The sequence below is a fragment of the Alligator mississippiensis genome, chromosome 3, assembly GCF_030867095.1.
Source record: "Alligator mississippiensis isolate rAllMis1 chromosome 3, rAllMis1, whole genome shotgun sequence".
In the NCBI taxonomy this organism is placed as follows: Eukaryota; Metazoa; Chordata; order Crocodylia; family Alligatoridae; genus Alligator; species Alligator mississippiensis.
The window spans coordinates 95,427,128-95,443,064 of NC_081826.1; the positions used below are offsets into that span (position 1 = coordinate 95,427,128).

The 15,937-nt window shown below is 42.3% G+C and overlaps 1 protein-coding gene across 2 annotated transcripts in view; it reads left to right on the forward strand.

Annotated features, from left to right (window-relative positions):
* RAB31 (RAB31, member RAS oncogene family) overlaps window positions 1–11,082 on the forward strand; it is a 126,584-nt gene extending 115,502 nt beyond the window's left edge. For both annotated transcript variants that reach the window (XM_019490558.2, XM_006262860.4), the window contains exon 7: window positions 6,757–11,082. In XM_019490558.2, the coding sequence (XP_019346103.1) occupies window positions 6,757–6,854 (98 nt within the window). In that variant the 3' untranslated portion in view covers window positions 6,855–11,082. The remainder of the gene's footprint in view (window positions 1–6,756) is intronic.
* The last annotated feature ends 4,855 nt before the right edge of the window (window positions 11,083–15,937 follow it).

The following is a 15,937-nucleotide window of genomic DNA, read 5'->3' on the forward strand; positions in this document are numbered from 1 at the left end:
GACTAGGGGTATGCCAACAGATATTTTGGGAGTTAATATCGATAGCTGATTTTTAAGAAATCGATAGTAATCCGATTTCTGATATAGCAGAGTCCAGCTGGTAAGTTTGTTGCGGTGAAATGGGAGGTGGAGGGAAGGGGCATGGGGGGGCAGATCAATGCCCCCATCAGTGAGGAAGGGAGTGGCCAGCTGGAGCAGGCCAGGCATGGGACAGAGCTGCAGCTTGTCTGGGGGCTGTGGGGAGGGGGGGCAGCTCCCACCACTGTGCGCCACTTGTCTGGCAGCTTGTCCCACCGCTGCATGTCATTTGTCTAGCGGCTTGTCTCGCTGCTGCTCCCGCCACTTGCCAGGGTGGGAGGGGTATGCCCCTGGACCTGCACAGGGTATGGGGTAGGGCAGGCTGCAACTGTGGGCTGGGGCTGAGTGGTGGGAGCAGTGGCGAAATGAGCCACTGGACGAGCGGCACGCAGCAGTGGACACCGCCCCCCCCCCCCGCACCTCCCTGGATGAGCCACGTCTCCATCCTACGCCTGACCTGCCCTGGCTGGCCACCTACCCTAGCACCGGCCCCACTCCCTCCCTCACTGCGGGTGGCGTTGATCTGCGCCCCCAGGCCCCTTCTCTTCCCTCTCCCTCCCTTTCCACCTCCCCTTCCACCACACCAGACTAACCAGCTGGATGTAGCTCTCCAAGCTGCCGGGCTTGTGCTCTTTGCTGCTTGTGTGCTGCACTGTGGCCATGTGCACGCACGAGCATTTATTGGCCAAATTATCGACTACTTCAGGCCTATTTCCAATATAGTCAATTTTCTTTATATTGGTGCCTATCTGATATTGGACTGATTTATCAATGCACCTCTATCCCTGACTAAACCGTTTCAGTCAGCATCTGTCTGACCTGCTCTTGAAAACTTTCAAGGATGCAAATTCCACTTAGCTAAGAAGCCTGTTCCAATGCTTGACCACCCTCCTAGTCAGAAAGTTCCTTCTAATCTGCAACCTAAATTTCCTCTGCTGCAGCTTGAAGCGATTGCTCCTAGTTCTGTCTCCCACAGCCACAGTGAAAAGCCCATCTCCATCCACTCTATAATCATCCTCAGAGCCGATCTGAGCAGGGTGCAGGACCTGGGGTAAATCAGCCCATGCAGGGCCCTGCTCCAATCCCATCTGCCCTGGACCTGAAGAAGCTGCCGCTTCTATCAACAGTGCAGGGGAAGGAGGGGGTAGCGAGCAGCTGGACTCGAAGCAAGCAGTGGTGACACAGAGTTGCCATGGCTGCTCCACCCAGCTCCATAGGGCCCCCCAACACGTGGGCCCAGAGCAGTCACCCTGATTTTCACCCCCCCCAGGGGGGGGGGGGGGGGGAGGTCCTTTAGGTATTTGATCGTCCTTTAGGTATTTAAAGACATCAAATCCTCACTTCATTTTCTCTCCTCCAAACTAAATAATACTAGTTCTTTCAGCCTTTCCTCATAAGTCTTGCCCCCCAGACCCCTAATATTTGTTGCTATGTACTGGACTCTTTCCAAACTGTTCACATCCTTCTTGAAGCGTGGGGTCCAAAACTGGACGCGGGACTCCAAATGAGGTCTCACCAATGGTGAATAGGAGCGGAAGCATCACTTCCGTTGATTTGCAAGTGACACTCCTGTTAATATGACCAATATTCTGTTGGCTTTTCTTGCAATAAAAACATGCTGTTGGGTTATATTCAGCTTATGGGCTACTGTAACCCCCAGGTCCTTCTTTGCAGTCCTGCAGCCTAGACAGCCATTTCCCATTTTTTTTGTGCATGCATTTTATTCTGTCCTTAAATGTAGGAATTTGCACTTGCCCTTGTTGAATCATATCCAATTGATTACAGACCATTTCTCCAGCCTATACAGGTCATTCTGGATCCTAGCCATGATCATTTGTGGAATATCAAGGGGTATACAGAGTCCCTGCCAACATTTGTGCCAGACCACTGAGGTTCTGCAACTATTTGCTGCAGCTTTTATTTGAAAGGGTGCTGTTTCTCCAATCATCTCTGTGGGACTGCTGATGAGGTCCAGCTAATCAGAGAAGTGGCACCCTGTAAAGCAATGGTAAAGAGCTGTTATGGCTGGTGCTTAATTCAGCAGCCTACCTGATATAAATGATCTGGGTTCTACTGCATAACTCCATCATCTGTTGTCCCTGTGTGATTTCACACTGAAATTCGGTAAACTTGGCCTTATAACATTAGGCCCTGCTTGACTAAATATTTCAGAATTACTGTGATTACAGGATGTAAATTGGTCTTTTTCCTTGAATTGTACACTGAGAGAAGTTCTGCTGAAGTATACAATGGTAATTTTGACATATTAAGGAGTGGAAGATAGGGTGTTTCATATAAATGCTTGATTAAATTTAAACAGATGGAAATAGTAGGTGTAAATTTTGTTTTATAACTGAGTGGTATATGTAAGGTCATATGCTGTTGACTGAATTTCTGTTTCCTCTCATGTGATTGATGTATACAGTAGCTTCTTACAATATGCCTCTTGTTTCCATTCCTCCAAAGATACTGATTTATTAAAACTGTACCCACAGACACTAGCCATAACATTGTAAATAGCTTGCACAAGAAAAAAACCTCACAAATTCTACATTTTTTTATGTGTATTTTTTTGTGCATTTACTGTCCTACTCATTTGGAATGACTGTGACGGCATCTCACCCAACTAGTTTTTAATGATCAAGGTGATTTCCAGACATCCTGTAATTGTGCAGCACTCACACCCTGGTAATTTTGCAGATGCCCATTAATGTATTTATGTAAATAAAATGGTCCCTTGGTACAATGTACAAGGTTGTACACACCCTCCTGTTTCTCTTTTTATATGTGCTCCAGATACAACACAGAGTTAGTACCGATTACTTTAGTTATTCCTGGTAAATGACAGGGTTTAACCTTCCACCTCCCTGATCAACACTTCATGCTTCAGTGGGGCCAGAGTTTAACACAAAATGACACACATTAACAACCAAAGAAAAAATAAATTTAACCACAATATAAGTAGAGGCCTAAACAAAAATACACAGTGGTTTAACATTATGTTTTGCAAATCTGGGGGCTGCTGGTTTTTGAGAACGAGCCATTCCCAGATCAGGTAGATCCTGTCAATGGTATCATGAAAATTGACAGAAGAACATCCTGGCTGATTTCAAAAGCAGCAAAATAAGGGAAGGACTAAAGTGCAGTGAAATGTCTCAGGTACACTGCTTACTTCAGATTGGGGCCCCAGCCTTTGAAGAATCATTTGGTGAAAAGTTGTTTCCTGAGCTACGCTTCCTAATTGGAAGAAAGAGTTTGTATCTCAGGATAGAGCCTTTCATGTGGGGAAGGCTCAGTCATAAATATGTGAAGCTATCGATTTCCTGACACTTGGCCAGCTACTCTCATATTGAATATTTAATGTAATGCAAATATTTGCTTCCTAGAAACATTGCAGTGGTTGTGGTGGGGAGCTAAAAAGTAAAAGTCTATGCGAGGAATAGTTGTATGGAATGTTTTAAATTAGCCTTATTTGGCAATATGCACACAATTATTCTAGAGGAGGCCCAACCAGTGCCGAATAGAGGCACTACCACCTACCATACCTTACATCTGTAGATGCAGCCCAAAATCTCATTTGCCTCTTTGCAGCATCACATCTTTTGCTCATATTGAATCTGTGATCTATCAGGACCCCACAATTTTGCTATTGATCAGCTGGGCAGGATTTCATGCTGAATACTTTCTGTTTTTTTCTGGATGTGATGTGAGAGAAGTAAAGATATCCTGCTACAGTTCCAAAGATGTAAGGTTGAGGGCTGTTCCAGACTTGGGCTGCAAGCTGCCCCCAGGTGACCCTGCTATAAATGAGGGTCTCTAGTGAGAATGGAAAATCAAAGGTGGCCAGATATCATGCTAGCCATATCACTCCCTTGCCTCTGCCACTAGATATAGAAACTGATATACCGTTACCATGCTACCCCCGTTGGCTGCTTAGTTTGGATGGACTTTTGACTTGACAGTAATCTTCAGTTCTCCGATGTATCAAGTCTTAGCAGGGTTGAGGCCTTTATCTGCATAATTGAAAGAACATGTAAGAAACAACTGTGGAAATCCTTCAGTGGAAAGGGAGAAATCTAGATTGTAATTGTGTTCCCCTCCTCACCCCCATCCCTCTAATGTTAGTCCCTCGCTCAGGCGATATGTATTTCCCTACCGGCTTTGTCATCTTTTTTTTTTTCGGATTCACAGTCCTAAACATCTATTAATAAAAGTCAATCTATTTAGACTGTAACCTACTCAAGGGGACCAGAGAAGGCTTTTAGGTTCTCTGAAACTGCTATATTATATGTGAATGTTAAATACTTTAGTTGTTGTTATTTAAAGTCATTTAATTGCTCTGGTATGACCAGGAGAAACGTGAAAAGGGAAGAATGTAGTTTTGACTTAGGAAAACAATTCAACTAAAAACCCCTAGGGTATGAGAGAATAAGATGACATTCCTACAAGCTTTGAAAGATACCGTGCTGTGCGGGCCGGGGATGATCCGGGCCCGTCTTTGCGCACGCGGGCTGTGGCCAGCAGCCCGGGCACACAGGGTTGGAGAAGACCGGGGGCGAGCTAGAATTAGTCACGGACGCGTAGTGGTTGATTTAAAGATTGTTTACTTACACCAAAGATGGTCGTGGTGTAGGCTGGATAGTTTCCAGGCACAGCTCCGCTTAAATCCTCGTTAGAGGACTACGACAAATTCGTTCTTTTTCCCGGAGTTGTTGAAGCTCCGTGGGTTCGGTAGTTTCTCGTACAGGAAGGGATACGTCTAGGAATCTATCGGCGACGGGGAGAGACTAGAGGCTGTTCAGGCCTCTATTGCCTTTTAAGAAATGCATTGGGTCCGTAAGGATCCGCAGCGCTTAGAGATCTTCACGCAAGGCAAAGGTTTCTCTCTCACTCCGATTTCTCTCCAACTGATTTCTCTCCGACTTGGGCAGAAACCACCCAAGCTCTTTATATGGCTAGCAAGCCAATCGCTAGCCACCACGTGTGCATAATTTAATGTGAACCAGTAATGTGGCTCGAATTTTCATACAAGTGGCGGGAACTCCTTGCACCGTGCATTTCTTAGATGCAAAAGAATTGCACCATGCAAAGAAAGCTTCAAATTGGCAGGAAATTCTCCGTTGCACCGGGGTTCTCTTCTGCAGCAGAAAACTCCACCGTGCAAAGAAGCTGCAATTTAGCGGGAAAATAATTTAGCAGTGCCGAAGCACACACAAACAAAAAATCACAGCTTTGGGTTGTGACACGTGCAAGACGCACAAAAAAACCAATACTACAGTAGTGCATGAGATTGGCCTGAGCTCTGTCTTATTCTAGACCCCATTGTTTCAATGTTAGTTATTCCCGATAAGTCTGCAGCAGTAATGGCCACATATTATTAGGTGTATTATGTATGACCCAAGTAAAGAAGGCCAACAAAACAGAAGACAGGACAGGGTGACACCTTACAGAATAACACAGCAGTGCTCAACCTCAAGCCCACAGGCCAGATCCTGCCCACTGAGCCATGTCATCTAGCCTGTGGGGCTCCCCAGGGATCCGGAAATTTGGCATCAGGGGAGTGGTGGCAGCATTTATTGGCAATGAATACTTCCACTGCTCCCCTGCTGCCAAATTTCCAGACCTGTGGGGAGCCCTACAGGGTGAGGAATAAGCCAGATTACTTCACCCTGTGCATCAGATCAGTCTGCAGCTGGACCCACATCATGAGGCTGAGCTGCCGCACGGGTCTTTCTGTGGCTGGATCTGGTGCATAGGGGCTGTCTTTGGCTAGATCAGATGCATGGGATTGGGTTGACATGTGGGGCCAGCCCCACACACTGGATTGCACCCATGGACCTACCCTGCACAGGTTCCGACCTGTGGACCCAGACCCAGGCCACTTGTCCAGCTCATGGGGCCAGATGGGTTGAGCACCACTAGACTAACTTGATCAGAAATGCATAAGCTTTTGTATGCAACAGCCTACTTGGTCAGATGTTATGACTGGACTTGCCACTACAGGGCAGAAAAGGTATATAGGGGGGAGATTTAGAAGAGTAGTCCTTTCTCTCTGTGTTATCATGATACCCCTCCACCCCCACTAAGGATGTAGTTTGTTCACATAAGTTTGAATGACATTCCCACATCCTGATGTATGAGTTAGGACCCATGGCCTGACAAGCCAGCCCATCAACTGGGCAAATTAGGGGATCAAGATCTGGAGGAGAGGACTCAATTAAAGTAATCATTTTGTTGCTTTTTTGAGTTAGTTTGCTTTTTTATAGTGCCTGTAGGTTTTGGAGAGTTCATGGGTAGAAGAAACACTAGTATGGGATACGTAGGCAATTTAAGGTTTTGCTCAGCTTGACCTGATGTATTCAACTGGAATTATTCTTAGGAGTTCTCAATAAAAAGGTTTTTTCCTGCTGAAGAAGCCAAGATCACTGAAGTGTTACAATGCTTTCTAAATGTCATCATATAGACAACCTGTGTTTGTGTGCTTGTGTTTTAACCGGCCACAGCTTCCTTTTACATACCCAAATCTAAAATATGGATAAAAGCTTTATTGAAAACAGTTATTGCATATTGAAATTGATTTTAATGAAAGCCGTGTCATTCCTTACTAATACCTTAATATCTGTGTGTATTTATGTAAAAGCAGAAAATAGATTTCAACATTTACTTTATATGTTTCAGGTCGACAAATTCCACCCTTGGACTCTCATGAAAATGGTAACAATGGAGCAATCAAACTTGGAAAGCAGACTACACAAATGAATAGGCGATGCTGCTGACCCAACTTGTTCTGTTTTGATATTACTTGAAAAAAATAATACCATTTGCTTATTCATTGAGCAAAGGGAGACTTCATGATCTCAGTGACATGGCACCTTGTCTTGAAAGCAACAGTACTCCATGTGAGTAATAATGCAAGGATTGGGAGCAGAAATTTTTTTTCTTTAAAAGAATTTGGCAAAACCTAGGTTGAAAGTCCTCCCTACCATCCTGGCCAACATTACAGTGTTAAATTAATCCAATCCTTTTTTTTTTTAAGCCAGTGACTGTTGATCTTTTTTTTTTTTTTTTTTCAAATAAACGGACCTCTTCTTATGCAAGCTTTAGAGTTGCTGCAAAAATTCTGCTTTCTACAATGCAGAGCGGACTTAGTGTTTTTAATTGATCTGTATAGTAATGTAGTGCATATGATATGGAGCCTAAACATTTGTCTGCATACTTCTCAGCCTTCTCTTACAGGAAGACTATGTTCCTAGAACTTTGCTAGGATTATAGCTTCATCAGAAGATTTTTTATCAGCCATCAGCAGGACATGGATTGATGACTAATTAAAAACATGGATCAAAGTGTCAGATTTCAAATGTTATGGGTTATGAGTCAGGGAAGAATTCAGCCCAGTTTGTGCTACTGGGAGACCTAGTTGCAACCATCTGCATTTATCTGAAGGATGGAATTCCCGTAAAAAGGAACTGTTTGGGGTGACTAAGCAGACAGATTTCATATTCTGTTCCAGAAAGAAACTACATCCTACCTACTGGATTTAGTCCAAATTTACTCCCTTTCCAGGACTTAGGCTTTATCAATAACTGAAGTTACAAGAATATAAAATTGATCAAAAATTGGCTGCTTCTAAAGTTCTTGTGGATGCCCCTCTATCCCCTGTCCCCAAACCCAGCCTTCTCTCTTACCACCATGAAGAAGGAATCCAACATCCTCTCCCACCAGGTTTTCAAGTGTTAATGAATTCAGTAGAAGAATATTAGTACCCCATTCAAATGGTAAAGGGAGTACAGTATAATTTGGGGTCATGGGATGAAATTAAGAAACATTCTGATTTTCCTGGAGATGAGATCTGTTCAATTGTGGAGTATGGGAAGTCGTACAAAACACTCATTGCTTGATATACTTGTAACTAAACCAAATGAAGCACCTGAAAACAGTGTAGAGAGAAGTCAGCTATTGGAAATTATGAACTAGATGATCTAAGACAGAGATGCCCAGACTATGGTTTGCATGCCATGCATGGTTCCTGGGCAGCTGAACTGCAGCTCCTGAAGCAGGGGCACTGTGCACAGATAATTGATTGTGGGGCATGTACATCTTCAAAGCTTGTTTTTCTATGGCTCTTAGCTGGTTCAAGATTTTTGTTTGTGGCTACAAGGGCTAGGACATTGGACCACCTTGATTTAAAACATGTAGGTCTCTTCCATTTCTATGTTTTCCATATCTGTGATCAACAGAGTAGTTGAATTATAAAAATCTATGGAAAAGAGGGAAAAGGTAAAGCAGAAACAAGGTAAGTAAAAAAAAAAAAAGGTACAGAAACAAATCCAAATGGCATTCCACAACATTATAACTTTTATATATATATATATATATATATATATATATATATACACACACACACACACACACATACACATACACACAACATTTCTCCTGTTAATGCAGTTGTGGAGAATTGATTTGCAAAGTAACCAAAAGAAGAAAATTATTTCCAACTAAGGAGAGTGTATAAGTAATTTATAGGCAGGTTGTAGCTGGATTTACATAGTTATGCAAAAAAGGACTTAAAATGTTTTGTTGAGGGTGCGGAGATGCTACTAGTTATTTAGGGCCTGAACCAAAGCCTAGTGAAGTCAGTGGGCATCTTGTCATTGACTTCATGGGGCTTGGATCATGATCTTAATCATTATAGTCGTAAAGTTGCAGATCAACAACACAAATGAGTACTTTCGCTGAGTGAAGCCGAGTTCTCACTTAGTGGAAAAGGACAGCGTCCGCAACTTGGTAATAGGACTATATTGTGAGGCTATTTAACAAGCATTTTTTTTTAAACTGTATAAATAAGTTTTGTGCTAAGCATTTTATATTATTTGCGCATAAAACTTCTTAAATTTTTTTTCATAGATGTGGTTTACTTTATTTTCCCATGACATCTCAAAACCCATTAAAATGAGTTTAGGATAACTGTAATATTCTTCAGGCAATTCTTCAATTACATTATAATCTCCAGTTTAAATGAGGGTTAATATCTGATGCAAATCTATGGATTTTGCATTATACTGAGTAACCATCTTTCACAGCTACCATGGAACAGATGCATGTACATGGATCAGAAACAACTATGAAGTTTTTCATTAAATGATTTCAAATTAGAAATTATAGTGACAGTTTTACTGGCTGAAAGAGACTTTCAAGATGTAATATTGAAAAAGCAGGTTCGTAGCAGATATGTTTATGCTTTAACAGGCCAAATCCTAAAGTCCTTATTCTGTTTTTAGTTAAGTCAATAAAGATCTTGAGTGAATAGAATTAAAGTTGTGGTCAGTTGTGTTTTGAGGAAGCTCCTAAGTCACAATGCAAGAATAGCAAGCCACTCTAAAACATATAAGAGCTACGGTTTTCTTTGGGTACAAGACTAACCTTCAATTGTTTTTACTTCACAACCAGCTTTTTCCCAAAGTGCCAGCTTACTATCTTTCAAATCCTGATTCCAACTTTCCCATTTTTATTGGTGATTGATTAGGGAATGTTTTGCCATTCTCCATAAGTGCTCCAGAAATTATATGATACCAAAAATTAACACAGAATCATAAATCTGTACAGTAACCATATTTCTTACCAGTCTGAGTAGTTAATGGCTTCTTTTTAAAAAAATAAGCAAATAACTGCAGTACTGAAGTTGTTTGAATCTGTAGCTGTCCTGCTTTAATAACAATTAAAGCATTTCTACACTGGCCATTGAGACAAGTAGTTTCTCCAGGAAAGCCAGTAGTAGGGCCGATGCATAAACAATAATTAGAGTAGGCTATATGGAGACTCTCTTTTCCTCCTCAAGTTCTAAGTGACATTCTTTTCGGTATGTCAAAAAACTAGTTACTTACTTAATTCATTTCCATATGTGCTGTGTGTATATGTATATATAAAATAGGTTTATATTTTGTTATACTGACATGTAGTACTTTTTCACTGGTGATGTCTGGTTCACATATACTACATATTGTATACTGTAAGTATGTATTTTATTAGTGATCATTTTTCCTTTATTAATTTTTAAGGCTGAAGACCAAAAGTAGCAACAAGATGCGGATATATTAGGTACATTGCTGACTTGGCAACTGATAGCATTAATATTACATATTATTGAATGCGAGTTTGTCTGCAGAATGAGAAGTCTAGAGAAGCTGTTACCCATTAACTGGCACCTGCTGATGTAAAAGTCATGCTCCAGAAAACAAGATTAATTAGGGATTATTTTTCTTTCTGATACAGGTCAGTCTGAAGTGCTGCATCATAATGTCTACATCAGCATTTCCCAAATTTTGCAGTGCACCTCTGGAGGTGCAAGTGTGAATCACAGCAGCATTTAGCTCTTAAAACTCCCTACTTCAGCTGCCACTTCTCTCACCCCAGTTATGCCCACTTCTGACTGCCAGTAGTGAGGGGAATTGGTGGTAATCAGTGGTAGGGGAAACTGACTGCAAAGGAAGCAGTAGTGACTGATGAAGCAGAGTGGTGTAACAATGCCTGACTTTCCTTCTGGGTTTATGCCCCACTGCGGTAAACACTGGTACACATCATTTAATAGTTAAAACTACCTATCATTATGTCCCCATTTTATGTTGCTTTTCAGTGCACGTGATTAATGCAGTTAGATAGCTAATACATGAGAGTGCCCTGACTTGTAATCAGACCTTTTTAGTACATTAACTTAATATTTTACTCTACTACCCTTAATAATTTAAACCAGATCCAGTGATCAAATGTCAGTGTGAAGTTGTGTGCTAAGTAATATCACTCTGTTTTTTGTTTATGTAAGGGCTTTGACTGGGCTGGACCCATTGGCTTCATGTATGGGATGCTGCAATTTGTTAATACTTTATCTTCTGTTTTACATATGAATTGTATGATATCTAATAAGATTTTGCCTAAAATGTAGTTTTGTTTTATTTAACCTACAGTGATTAAGGCTAATAAATATTTTAAATACTTTTGATTTCAAAAGAGCGCTGGTTTCACTAAAACACACAAATACAAGAATACTGTTATATTATAAAATTCTCACTATAATTGACATTTCTCCCTTCAAAAACAACTGTAGTTTAGATCGCACTTAACTAGCATTTACATGCAGTGTGAGCCTTATTCTACTCACTGTATGTTGTCATTTGTGCTGCAGATTATCGAGCATAAACTGGAGGCATCGTGGAGAGATTCTAGCCTGCACATGAGGCAACCAAATTACTGTAACGGGGGCCTTCTCAGGGCCGATTTTCCTGTGGCCCGCCAACCTGTTTCTGGGCTAACCACCTGCCTTCTCACCCGCCACACCTTGTCGTTAATTAATTAATAGATGTTAATTAAGCAGGAGGCTGCCCATTTCTTGCCCCGATGTCAGGGGGCGCTATCTGCAGGTCTGTTAGTCCCCTACACTGCAGCCCGACCCTCACAGATGGCAGCTGTTATCCACATCACCAGCCCCACACTGGGCCCCAGAATCCTGCTATTTGAACCCCACTTGGATCCCTCCATTCAGGTGGCCTACTCTACCTTCATTCTAAGCTGCATAGCTCCCTGCGCTGCTTCCCCCTTACAGGTGTGGTCCCCCCAGGACCTTTGGCTACACTGGCCCTGGCCCACCTCCAGGCCAGTCAGAACCCCAGGCCCTCAGCTCTGGGCATCCCTCGCAGTGGGCCCCTGGCCCTTCAACCCTTCTGGTCCTCGCCCCAGCATTGACCAGTCGGGGGGATGTCAAAATAGGTTCCTGAGTCTACGGCCTCACTCTCTCACTGGGGTCCACCTGCCAGACCCTACAAGGGGAGTAACCCACCCAGTTGTGGGAGCTGGGGTTAAGGTGCCCTGACCCGCCTTTCAATGGGGTGGTAACTGGCCTGGCATTTCCTGGGGGCTCCTGCACCACTGAGAGCCCCACCAGGCCACCCAGGCCTGGCAGGGTGCAGTTTTAGGTCATGCCCAGGACCAGGAGCCTCCTGACCATCCTCTACAGCTCCTGCCCTTACCTCCAGATATACCTGCAGCCAGGCAATGTTGTTGCCTGGCCTTCCAGCAGCAAAATGCCCTGTTTGTATGGGCAGCCCTGAGTCCAAAATGGCTGCCCTAATCAGGTACTTGCTGGCTGCTGTCTTTTGGCCCTTAAAGTGGCTGGCACAAACAGTGCCCTGCCACAATTACATTCAAGAATGAACAGGTTGAGTGCTTTTTCTGATTTCTAGTCTACTAGATGACATTCCATCAGTCCAATAAAGCAGGAAAATAGCTGAAAGGTTGACATCAAGCAGAACAATATCTGCCAGTAAAAGGTGAGCTTGCAGTAGCCACTTCCTTTGAACAGCATATTCCCAATTACACCCATTTTTGACTTTCCATTCCATTCATTTGCTATTTATCTTCAGGTTTCAGAATTAACAAGACATGAAGATGTATGTGGGAGTGTTCTTATTTCAAACTGTCTTCAAACTTGGTAAAACATTGTATTGGTTTACACTCGGTTCACATTTTCAAGATTGTTGTCACAACCATAATTACTAGAAATGTAACCTTTTTGCAAAATAAAAGCTGATATTCTGGAGCAAAGGCCATATACGTTCCTTAGCAAACTCCACAGTCAACAGGTCATGAAGTAGAGTATCAAATCTTAGGCAAACATTTGTTCAATGTTATAGAACATCCCATCTCTCTCCATTCATCAGATATGCTGATAAATCTTTGTAAAGCAGATTTATAACACAATGGAAAACTATAAAGCTGATGAAGAATATAAATATTGCATTAGCTTGATGCTCTTTGACCTAATTATACTTAAGTATTTCAGTTTCATCTAATAGAAATAAATCCAGAAAGTACATTAATCCTGCACGTACCTATAAGCAGCAAAAAGACAACTTGCATTTAATTCAGAACAGTTGGTGAAAGGTCAAAAATGATCCTCCTTCCTGTTCCTTACCAGGACTGGAGAAACAGAAGCAGACACTACCCATCATAGGAGACAATCTGTCATTGTACAAGAACCTCACTACATTTTGCATAGGAGGTGTAGTTAATTTTAGCTATGTCATTTGGATACATGTACTTTTTAGTGCTTAATATTAGCAGGATTGTGTACTCTACAGACTTGAAAACTAGGGATCATACGCTCTGCTGTGAAGTTCGGCAATAAAAAAAGAAAACAGAAAACAAACAGCTTATATTTGAATTACTAAAGATTTTGGTTCCCCCAGGTGTTTGAAGAAAATTTAACTTTTCACAAATCAAAAACTTCAGAAGTGCAAAAGTTTCAGCCTTCTTTTGCAAGGAGCAGCTGCAATTTCTTAAGGACTCTTCAGAGGTTAGGAGAATTAGTCTGATGAAATACTCTGTGTACCTACTTTAGACCTCCACCCCCTCAGTCTAATCTGTTAAAGTGTTTAGGTTTCTACCAGGGTTATGAAATGTGCACTCCCCTAGAGGTAAAACAGATGGCTCATCTTTTTTTTCCAGTAATTTTTACACAGGATTACAAAGCAAACTTCTTTAAAGCATTAAAAGAAAAGTAAAATGGCTTAAATGAATCTTATAGATGCTCAGTAATGACTGCCACTGAGTTCCTAAGAACCCATGCTTTATTTGTACTTAACCAGTATTCTTCATCTGCATTTAATTAGCTGTATTGTTAAAATCTGGGCCAATGTTAACTTGATTCTTCATTAGATATTGCTGTACGAAAATCAAATTATTTTCTAAAAATGATATTATTCATGGACAAGCATAGGAAGTGTGGGAGTCGGAATATGCGGTAACCTAATACATTAGTCTTTGTGTTTCTGAACAGCTGAACTCAAACATTTTCCTGCTCCCTGCTTTAAGTATGGCAAAAAAGGCCATATTGGCCACACTTACATGAGATGCTGACGGAGTAGTAACCAGAGTAGGGGTATATGAAATGGGCTGTATTTGATTTGGATTTGGGCCGAATCGGGGGACAGTGATTCGGTTCATTGATTTGGATCGCTGTCCCAATTCGATTCGGCCGAATCTGAATCTGAAGATTCGATGCTGATCCAGAGACTCAGTGATTCAGCCATAGACACAGCTTTAGATGTTTTTTCTACATACCTTGAGGTACCAGGCACGGCTTGTGAATACTGCGATGGTGGGGTGGATGGAGTGGGGGACCCCCCCCAGTGCTCGGTGGCGGACCCGGAAGTGGACTGGAAGTATTTCCAGCCCACTTCCAGGTCCACCGCTGAGCCCATGGGGGACCCCCTGCACCCTCCTGACTCAGTGATTGGCTGTGGGGGCACCCCGGGTGCCCTCTTAGATCCAGGAGGCACCAGTCGCTGAGCTGGAGGGTAGTGGGGGTTCCCCTATGCACTCTGTGGTGGACCCAGACGTGGACTGGAAGTGCTTCTGCTCCACTTCTGGGTCCACTGCCGAGCACACTGGGGACCCTCCAATGCTCCTGTGGGATGCTCCATCCGCCCTACCATCTCAGCATTCACAAGCCGCCTGGTACCTTGAGGTCTGTAGAAAAAACATTTAAAGTTGTGTCTATATCTGAATCATTGAATCTTTGAATTGATTCGGAGGGTTCTGATTTGATTCGGAGAGATTAAAGGGTTTCCTGATTCAATTTGGATTCGGAGATTTGGCTGCTGAATCTGGCCAAATCTCTGCTGAATCGAATCAATGACCGAAGCTTCACACAGTCCTACTGCTTAGCAGTGCCACCAAACTGCTTTTTCATAATGCTGACTGTGCAGTACTGTCATGTCATGCTTTCTGCCATGCAACACAATTGTGCAGTAGTCACGGGTTACTGTGCAATCGGCATCTTGTGCAGGTGCGGCCATTTTTACCATTTCGGTGAGGCAAATTTTGTTTGTCCCAATGCAGAGATTTTTGTACTGTGCCTCTGCAAATTGCACCTTTTTAGTAACAAGGGTTTCTGTCAGGACTACAGGGGTTTCTGTCAGTACTACAAATCACGTATTATGTGAGCATTAATACACACCACAATTTTAATAAAAATAGTACAGAATGTATTAGACCTTTTTGGCATAAAGATTTTATTTTGAAGATTTTAAACACAACAAACAGCCCTTATCTAAATGCTACGTTGTGTTTTGCACCATATTTGGCTATTTCCTGTTGTAGAAAAGTATAATACAGAGTTGCAGGGAATTTGTTAAATTTGTGCTACAAATTTCAAGAGAAGTTCAGATGATTTCTCAGTCTCTGATGGATTTCCCTTTTTTGGATGTTGCCAAATTGCCCCTGCCAAAGATCACTCCCATCTGCAGCTCACAAAGAAACTTTAGTAGGGGGATAGTTTACTTTTCCTTTAGAAGGTAGTGAATTAGGAGGAGGAAAATACAGCCTTCCTGAGAATGTCTTGCACCATCTTTCATTTCCAATGACAAGTCCAAACACAATGCTGTGCTACTAATATACACTGCATATTTTAAGAACAAACTTCTGGAGGTATAGCTGGGCAATTGTGCACTCTGGGCAGCAACAGTCCACAGGGAGTTGCAATGGGCAGGCCACCAGAGGCACTGGCTGCTATTTCTGCACCCCACCTAAACTGACGTACAGGGTTGGTGCCCTGTTCATTGCCCCTTCCTATTTACAGTCCTGCAACTGCAAAATACAAATGTTTCAATGACCAAATAAATTATAATATAGTTTATTTGCCTTGTAGTGTTGTCTCCTCTGGCTATGCTAAAAGTTATTTTTTTTCTGTAAAAGTGACAATACATGGATAATCAAACTCCATGCCCACATGCTTTTACTTGAAACAGAATTTTTAGGATGCAGGATTTATTACAGTTTAAGTTGGGGGGGGTATATTTTTGTGAGA